The 9866-nt window shown below is 57.1% G+C and overlaps 1 protein-coding gene across 1 annotated transcript; it reads left to right on the forward strand.

Annotated features, from left to right (window-relative positions):
• Positions 1 to 4004: 4004 nt before the first annotated feature.
• Positions 4005 to 5299, forward strand: TPBGL (trophoblast glycoprotein like; the record flags this gene model as incomplete). Its single annotated transcript, XM_081240412.1, has 1 exon — positions 4005 to 5299. Exon 1 carries the CDS (start codon positions 4121 to 4123, stop codon positions 5297 to 5299), a length of 1179 nt encoding a protein of 392 aa, XP_081096538.1. The 5' UTR covers positions 4005 to 4120.
• Positions 5300 to 9866: the final 4567 nt, after the last annotated feature.

Genomic DNA, 9866 nt, shown 5'->3' on the forward strand with positions numbered 1-9866 from the left:
CTCTGAGACCTAGTGGGGTAATAAACTCAAGAATTGGGGTCTAGCGTGGCTGACACGGGGGATTCTCAACCTGGCACAGGGCAGACAGGATCATTCTGCCTGGGTGGGGCTGGGGTGAGTCATTTGCTGAGTCCTAAGGAAACCCTGAGTGCCTACACTCTTTGCCCACAGGCTCCCCTGGGATCTGACCCAGTCACACTCCCTAGAGAGAGAACCTAGGATGCGGAGGGCTGCGGCAAAGGAGATGAGCAGGAAACCTGAGCTCCTGTCAGGCGGGTCCCAGTTAGCTGTGCAACCTTGAGGAAAGCACTTGACCTTTCTGGGAGGCTGTCTCCTGGTGTAAAGTGTAGATGGAGGATCTTCACCTAGCTTGCTTCACAAGGGTGGATCGAGCCAGAGATTTTTAAATCATTATTTCATTTAGTAAATGTTCCCTGGTGCCTTCTCCATGCTGAAACTCTGAGCTGTGTGCTGACAACACAAGAAATCAGACAGTTCTGAGCCCCAATTGCTGACAGTCAGGGGGCTCAGGAGAGCTCTAGCCCTCTGATCACTCAGTGAAGTTCAAAGGAGAGAGAAGGAAGCCATGAAGGCCTCCTGGAGGGGACAGAACTCAAGCTGAGCCCTGAGGGACCGTAGGCTGGACTGGAGAAATAGAATCAAGGGGAGAGAGCACCTCATGTGGGGCAAACAGTGAGCAATCCACTCGATGCATCAGAGAATAAACACACACACAGCCTCAGACACAACTGGACATACATTTATTGAACACCTACTGCATACTGAACACTGACAACCCCAAGATGGAGAGGGCTGTTCCTCCAGAGAACAGAGACCCCCAACCGGCTCACAGACTTGGTTCTGGGGGAATCTGGACAGAGAAAAGGAACACCTGCACAAAGAGGAGGGTGGGGAGAAGGCAGGGTAGAGGCATATACGAAGACGGCAAGTGGAGACTCACTCCTTTTACTAGCTACCATGAATTTGAGGTATTGGGAGATGAAGGAACATGGAACAGAACAAAACGACATGGGAACTAATTAGTCCCAGAAAAGGGCAATGCCTCATCTAGAGTCACACGGATGCTACGTGCCCAGACCCTAATGATATGGCTTTTCTTGTTTCAAAACCTTTTCCCTTCACGTTATCACAATAGCTCTGAAAGGACCAGGAATGACAGGAATTCAAAAGCCCACCTACTTTGCAGAAGTAGAAGCTGACAGCCCAGAGGTGGAGAGAGGTCCAAGGTGACACCAGACCCACCCTGGCATCTGTTCTTGGCCTCAGATTCCTGGGGTCAGGATGAAATTTCCCTGTGGTGCTGGCCCCTCTCAGATGCAGCTACTACCTTGGACAAAGCCCTGGGCAAGGACCCTGGGGCCAGGTTTCTAGGCAAAGCCCTGAGGACCACAGGCTTTGTGGCAAGTCCCTGGCCCTCTGGTCTCACCTCCCCATTTATAAAACACAGTCATTGCCTTGTTCTCTGCCACCTGATGGTCCTAGGTTCCCTCTGGTCCTCCTTTCCCCAACTGAGGTGTCTAGCACCTGCATACACACCCCAACCCCCTACCACCAAAGCTGCCTGCTACTCAGCAGGCATCAGCCCATCAGAAACCAGCCGCCATGGGACCTGGAGAGGGAGATCTGGCCTTGGCAGTTGGTCTGTGATTTCTTAGTGGCTGGAGGCAGAAGGGGCTCTATGCAGCAGGACAGAAAAGCAAAGACCTTTTCATTCATTCATTCATTTACAAACATTTACTGCACAGTCTCCTGTGCTAGTCCCTGTACCGGAAACACAATAGTGAAGAAGAGCCAGTGTCTCCCACTGGGGGAGATGTCATGGCTGGGGCTTGGAGCTGACGTGGACCAGGACTGGGGTGAGTGCAAGAGCTGAGGGCCCAGCCTCAGTGGCATCTGTTTGAGCTCTTGTGCCCATATGAGAAAAGACACCACACCCTGTTAATTCCACAGACCGAGGGCATGGTGGAGGGCAGGCGTGGGCTCAGGGTGTGTTGGCTGACCTCTGGATACATGTGCTTGCACGCAGGAGTCTGTAAGCTTGCCCCTCTGAGAACACACCCAGGCACTTGCATGGCCCCAGAGGTAGGAATGTTCAAATATGTATGTGCTTATGAATCTACGGACACATGCCAGGATGCATTCAAATCTATGTTTATATGTGCACACGTACAAATGAGCCTGCATGTACTTGCAAGAGGTACATCTGAGGCTGCCTGGAACTGTGCACAAGCTTATGCAAGCCTTCCTATGCATGTGTATGCACACCCAAGTGAGCATGAGTGTGTGTGCTTACACGTGAACACACCTAGGTCTGTTTACGTGCTAAGATTGCTTCTATGTGTACACGTGCATGTACAATCACACATGTACATCTGTACAGACATGTCCAACATGCTTGTGCAAGTTACTATTCTCATCTGCCAATACTTGGGAGTGACAATGGGACAGGGGAGAGAAAGGGGAAGGGGAAGGGGAGGCCACCCCCCCACCCCCAGCATCAACAGCCCTGGGCCTTAACAATGGCCCTTGTCTGAGACCCAGGTCACTGCAGGGTCTACGTCTTCTCCTACCTCTTCTCCTTAAGTGGTGTCGATCTGTTGGTTGATCAGTTAAATATAACCTCAGGGAAGGAGTCAACCCAACAATCCCTAATTCAGGTGAAAGAGAATGACTCTTAGGTTGGGGGGAGCCTCTATCCCAACCAGCTCTGCTGATACCAGAAGGGCTTTCGGATCAAGTGTCAGCCTCTCCAGCCTGAATAATTCATGCCAAGGCAAGGAGTGCTCCCTTCTCAGGAGTCTGTCCCTTTAAATCAGGTCTGGAGCTGTCCAGTTCTGGGAAAAAAAAAAAAAATCCAGAACAAAACAAACCTATAAACAGCTCAGCCCTGGCCCCTTCTGAGACCCCCACTCCCTGCTGCAAAATCTGCTCCCGGTCGCACAAACCCTCCTACCCATTCAACATTTACAGGTGAGATACCCTGGAGGAGAGGAGGGGCAGCTGATGGTATCCAACAACCCTAAGGTCCTGAGACCCAGAACAGCCTAGCGGGGGTACAAAGGTGCTGGGGCAGGGAGGGGACAGCAAAGAGCTGAATCACCACACCCACCGGGTCCCCGGGCCTAGGAGAGTGCTTGGGGGAAGAGTCCAGCCTGGTGGAGGAAATCAGATGGAAGAACTCCCGGCAGAGCAGCCAGTGACTTGGGGGGAGGAGGGGTGGAAGGAGGAGGGGATGTCGCTGACTTCCTCGGGGTGGATGGGGTGGGGTGAAGAAGACGTTGGTCTCCCGGGACTCGCAGGGTTTGTTGACCGAGCCAGGCCTGATGTAACTGGGGTGGCAGAGGAGGGGGGATGAGGCTGGGGATTTCCCTCACTCCTAGCACAGCCCTCTCCTTGATCACAAGGATAAGGTAGAGGCTGAAAAATGAGGAACTTTCCCAGCCCACCCCTCATCCCTGCCTGTGCTGGTAGGAGGAGCCCTAAAGTCCTCCCCCCAAATTCTCGGCCGGTGATGCTGACCCACCTGCTTGCTCTCCCTAGCCCGGCCCCACCCCACCCCACACACCCCAGAAAGGGAGGGGGAAGGTACCAGCCTAAACGCGGGGGCTAGGGGGAGATGAGGGGGAAATAAGTCAGAACCTCGGAGAGCCAAACTTCTCAGCAGTCCGAGAGCCCTAAGGGGGAAAGAGAAAGAGCAGCAGACGAAAGCCCTGGTTCTCGGGAGCCTCCCACCCCGCCTCTCCGCAAGGAGGGCGCGGAGACACCGCCGGGGGCGGAGGAGGAGGCCGGGAGGCGGGGAGGGGGGAGGCAAACCCTGCCCACTCGGCTCCGAGCCCAGAACGGCCGCGGAAGTCGGAGGCCGGTGCGCAGGGCGAAGAGGGCACCGGGGGCGGGGGGCTCCGCTCCCCGCCTGACCCCTCTCGCCCCAGCCAGGAAAGTGAAGGCTCCTCGGACTATAGAGCCAGCGGAAGGACCGACCACAACCGCCGGGCGCTCCCGATCGAAGACTTGCCCCACCCGCCCCCCTCCCCGCCCCCACGGGTCTCCGAACTCACTGGTGAGCGCGGCGGCCCGGGCGCTGGATGCGGGGGCAGCCGTGATGGCCCCGCGCGCGGGACAGCCGGAGCACAGGGGCCCGCTGCTGCCGGGGCTGCTGCTCCTGGCGGCGGCGCTGAGCCGACCCGCCGCGCCCTGTCCCTTCCAGTGCTACTGCTTCGGCGGCCCTAAGCTGATGTTGCGCTGCGCGTCGGGCGCCGAGCTCCGGCAGCCGCCGCGGGACGTGCCACCCGACGCGCGCAACCTCACCATCGTGGGCGCCAACCTGACTGTGCTGCGCGCGGCCGCCTTCGCCGGCGGGGACGCGGACGGGGAGGAGGCAGAGGCGGAGGCGGCGGGCGGCGTGCGCCTGCCGCTCCTAACCGCTCTGCGCCTCACGCACAACAACATCGAGATGGTGGAGGACGGCGCCTTCGACGGGCTGCCCAGCCTGGCGGCGCTCGACCTGAGCCACAACCCGCTGCGCGCCCTGGGTGGCGACGCCTTCCGCGGGCTGCCCGCGCTGCGCTCCCTGCAGCTCAACCACGCGCTGGCACGGGGCGGCCCCGCGCTGCTGGCCGCGCTGGACGCCGCGCTCGCCCCGCTCGACGAGCTGCGCCTCCTGGGCCTGTCGGGCAACGCGCTTAGCCGCTTGCCGTCCGCCGCGCTGCGCCGGCCGCGCCTGGAGCAGCTGGACGCGCGCCTCAACGCGCTGGCCGGCCTGGACCCCGACGAGCTGCGCGCGCTCGAGCGCGATGGCGGCCTCCCCGCGCCGCGCCTGCTGCTCGCCGACAACCCCCTGCGTTGCGGCTGCGCTGCGCGCCCCCTGCTGGCCTGGCTGCGCAACGCCACGGAGCGCGTACCCGACGCGCGGCGCCTGCGCTGCGCCTCCCCGCGGGCGCTGTACGACCGGCCTTTCCTGGACCTGGACGAGGCGGTGCTGCGCTGCGCCGAAGGCGACGCCGACGGTCGCGGGGAAGAAGTGGAACTTGCCGGCCCGGAGCTGGAAGCCTCCTACGTCTTCTTCGGGCTGGTTCTGGCGCTCATCGGCCTCATCTTCCTAATGGTGCTCTACCTAAACCGCCGTGGCATCCAGCGCTGGATGCGCAACTTGCGCGAGGCGTGCCGGGACCAGATGGAGGGCTACCACTACCGCTACGAGCAGGACGCAGACCCGCGCCGCGCGCCCGCCTCGGCCGCCCCCGCCGGTTCTGGGGCCACTTCCCCCGGTTCGGGCCTCTGAGCTTCGCTTGTTGGGACTTGGGGGCTACCCCTGCCAGCTGATGACCTGTCCCGAGGCCGTGGGTATGAGACACCTGCGAGCTTGGGGCTCTGAGACCTACCCCTGACCGATCTGAGACCTTTGGATTATGGCATCTCCCCCACCTGGAGGCCCCAAGCTGTACCCCCCTCCCCAGCCTCTGAGAGCTGTCACCATCAAAGACCCAGAGACACTCTTTTCTGATTCCAGAAACCCCGTCCACCCATCCCAAGCTCTGACAGCCCTCCTGAACCACCAGAAGCCCCCTCCCCCTTTCAGCACTCACCCAGAGACCCTGTCCTTCAATCCAAAGGCCCTGGGACTGCTTCCACTACCCTGTGCTTTGAACCCAGACCTCTCAGCAGGAAACATCCCCCTAGACTACATTCCAGCTTGCAGCCCTCAGCTCCCTTCGAGGGCTCGGGGACCCTCACATCCCATTCTGGTCTCAGAAGCAGAGCAACCCCACCAGGAGGTTTCTGGGGACTTTGAGCCTTTTTTTCTCGTTTGGGAGCTCTTAACTCTCCATCCTGCATAGAGACCTACATCCCGGGAGTCTGAGGGTTGGGCACCCTCCCCCAATCTGAGGATGTATTTCATACCACCCACCACCCCAGCTCTTGCTCAGGCCCCTCCCTTCCTTGGCCCAGGCTTGGGGTTCAGCTCTCTCTCTCCCATCCGAGGGACAGGCACACCCCTTTATAGCCTTAGCGTGGAGCTGATCCTCAGCCTTTCCCCCTTTTGGCTCTGATACCCTAATACTCAGTCCTTGTCCCCAATCTCAAACTCTCAGCTCTTCACCCCGATCTGAGTTTCTTCCCCCTGCCCAGGTCTTAGGCTCTCAATTCCTCCTACATCCATCGCTTGCACTCAGTACCCACACTGCCACTCACTGGCTCAGGGTCCAGTGAGGAATCCACCCCTGGGACATGCCCAGCGCCCTTTCCTCTTAGGATGAGCTCTGTAGCCCTGCAAAACCCTGCAAAACGGGCGCAGACGCGAAGCGCCCCGCAGCCAAACTAGCAGATCCCCATGGGAGATCCTGGAGGAGAGAGTCCCGGGGGTGCAAAGTAGATGGTCTGGCCTCACAACCAGGGTCACCTGACCATTGTGCCACAGAGAGGGGTGGCTGAAGGGCTCTGAAGGGCTGGGAGCTGCTGGCCACATGCTCTTTCCCACCCATGTGACTCTTCTCCCTTGGAGAGTCCTCTCTGCCACCTCCCCACCCCTGTCCCCCCCGTATGCCTTCTGGAAGAGGAAGGGAAAAACCCTCCGGTCCAGGGTCAGAGCCTCAGCGCCCTGCCTTCTGTATGATCCCAAAGCACAACTGGTGAGTGGGAGGGGCCCGCCTCTCCCGGACTCCCACCCCCTGGGTCAGGCAGAATGGCTGGCCTGTGCTGCCTCTGCACACAGGAAGTCACCCTCCTTCAACATATTGCCTTGAGGCCTGCCTTCCCACCCCACCCTGGAAATCTGGATCTCCCTTGGGCAGTTTTCTATAAAGTCTGCAATAATCTCAGATACTCTGCTCTTGTAAACGGTGCCATGTTATTCCTGCTGACCTTGGGTCATTAAAGGGGGTGGGAGGGGACACTTAGAACAGTTTAGACCTTCCTGAGGTGAAGCAGTGACTCTTGATGTCTTCTCCCGGACTGTGGGAGAAGAAAAGGGCTCTGACTGTACATAGTAAGCTTGAGGCTACACACATGGAGGGACTTCCCATTGGGATGGCATTACTCTCCAAAGCAGTTTGCTTTTTATGCTGAGACAGTGTTATCCGCAGCCAGGGTAGGGTCCTGCACTTCCTCTACATCCTCTTACCCTTCGGTTCCTCATCACTGCGGTGGGGTGGAGGGTCACGGGGGAGATGTAGTTGGACTGACAAACACTAGCATCAGACGAGGCTATCAGGGGAAAAACCAGCTGCAGAGAATCAGAGGCAGTTAATTCAGACAGAAAAGAGGAGGAATCATTATCTGCTGCTTTGGCATCATCCCCTCTGTTGAACTACCTGGTACTCCCTTATGTCCTGTGTCATGCCACGCTCTCCTGGCTAGAGGGTTAAGACCTGCACCTTGGATATGTGAGAGGCTGAGAAGAGAGGTAGCCCAGCAGTGGGGGATGTGCATAAAATAGCCCCTTGAGATATGTGGGACAAGGAGACAGGTGGGTTCTGGGCCAGTAGGGCCAGGATAAGAGGCTGTCTCCTACCTCAAGGTCCCCAGGCTGGATTATTTTACATTCAGGGTCTCAGAGCAGTGAGAGGCCTCTCACTGTTGTGGCCTCTCCCGTTGCGGAGCACAGGCTCCGGACGCGCAGGCTCAGCGGCCATGACTCACGGGCCCAGCCACTCCGCGGCATGTGGGACCTTCCCGGACCGGGGCACGAACCCGTGTCCCCTGCATCGGCAGGCGGACTCTCAACCACTGCGCCACCAGGGGAGCCCTAATTCTAGAATTTGTGTCTTCTAAACATTGAAAGGAACCTCAGAGGTAACGCAGGAAGTCTCATAAACTGTGTCAAGGAGGAGCACCCTCTCTCAAGGAGCTTACTCCCTCCCCTCCTGGGAGCATCCCTTTCAGTGCCAGAGAAATCTGCCTGGGACTCCCTGACAGTCCCAACTTTGCCCTGAGGCCAGGAGCACACCTCACCCCAGGACAGCTCTTCACAGAGTGGTTGGCAGTGCACGAGCCTCCTCATCTTCTCCCAGCAAATTCCCTACCCCTTCTCCCAGTCATTCCTCGTGAGAAGGGGTTAAATTCTCTTGAAGCATTCCCATCCATCAGTGACCTTCAAAGGGTGCTTTGCCAGTCCCGTAGGGGAAAATGGTGATGTTCTCTCTAACACAGGTTAGAGAACTGTGTCTCTAACAGGTCACCCTGCCCACCACCCCACCCCACCCCCTGCCCCCGCCGCCCAGTTCCAAAGACATAATGTAATGTAGCCTAAGACTACAGTAAGTCCTGGCAAATAAAACATGCTTCTAGCTGTGGTACACTGTCAGCAAAAATCTTTGAGGGTTTTAGATGAGAGCTGATGCTAAGCTAAATATCAAATCAATAGTTGTCAAAAATCAACTAATTGAGTACCTAATGTATGCCAATTGACATTTAACCTTAGTGCCATTCACTGACTCCCATTAAATGTTGTCTCTGAGCAGCTTCCCTTCTTGTAGCCTGTCAGTGGCCTTTGGCTTTATGGACCTATCAGCAGGGCCCCAGGGCCCCAGCCTCCTCTGCAAATCCAGCCATTTTCTTAGTCTCTACTAAATACAACTTTGCCAGTTCTAGAAAAGCTAATGACCTAGAGGAGAAATTCTATTCAGTCAAGTTCTAGAGAAAAGAAGTCCCAGGAAACCATGAGAACTCAGAGTAAGGGCCCCTGTACCCAGCCTAGGGAAATTTCTTAAAGTCACATTTAAGCAGGGTTTTGAGGGATGAGTAGGAGTTTGCAGGACAGAGAAAGATCAGAAGTATCAGCTTGTACAAAGGTCTAGATGCAGGAAGATCTGTTAGTCTGATAATTCAAGAAGATCATTAATGGCTGGGGGTAGCTAGGATGATGTGTGTGGGTAAGATGGTTCTGCGTTCCCTTCATTCTCCACTGGGAGGAACTAGAGGGACTTCTGCCCTCAGAGGAGAAGTCAGGGAAGTGGGAAGGTATGCTATGTGGGCCAGGAGAACTGCCTGGTTCTCTTACTTGTTCCTTCCTTCTGCCCATCCTTTTTGTGCCAGGCCTCATGCTGGGCACAGGAGACAGAGAGAGGAGTCAGCTAAGCCGTGCCCATGGGAAGCCAGAGGGTCAGGGGGGTAAGAGAAGGGGCCACAAAGAGGTCTTGCAGGAAAAGGTGAGATGGAGGGGTCTGGCTGGCCCTCCTCTGACACCTTGACATCACCCACTCACTACAGACCATCTCTCAGCAGTGCCAGGGACCCACCGAACAGTTAACCTCCCCCTCTAATCAGATTCTGTGAATGCTGCTGGAAGTTTGAGATGGGCAGGTGACTGCAGAGGCTAAGTGCTAGGGGGGAAAGCTCCATCCAGGATGTGCCCTTGGGCTTCCCTGGTGGCGCAGTGGTTGGGAGTCCGCCTGCCGATGCAGGGGACACGGGTTCGTGCCCCGGTCTGGGAGGATCCCACGTGCCGCGGAGCGGCTGGGCCTGTGAGCCGTGGCTGCTGGGCCTGCGTGTCCGGAGCCTGTGCTCCGCAGGGGGAGAGGCCACAACAGTGAGAGGCCCGCCTACCGCAAAAAAAAACAAAAAAAAAAAAAAAAAAAAAAAAAAAAAACAGGATGTGCCCTTAAAGAGCAGGTGGGATAGAGAGCAGGTAGAGAAGGAGAGAAAAGGTGTGTGACTGTCAGAAATGTGATACATATCAAGGCAGCTCTGCACCAAGAAACACGTCAGCCTTCCTGGGGTTCTGTGACCCTGTAAAAACTGAAATTTCCTCTCAAACACAAAGGGAAGCCACGATCACCATCTCCTTGAGAAGGCTTTTACTTCTGTGACCCCTTTCCTACCCAGGCCCCTCAGGTCTGGGGTGGGAATAA

This window comes from Mesoplodon bidens, assembly GCF_964165515.1.
Source record: "Mesoplodon bidens genome assembly, chromosome: 7".
NCBI classification, from domain to species: Eukaryota; Metazoa; Chordata; class Mammalia; order Artiodactyla; family Ziphiidae; genus Mesoplodon; species Mesoplodon bidens.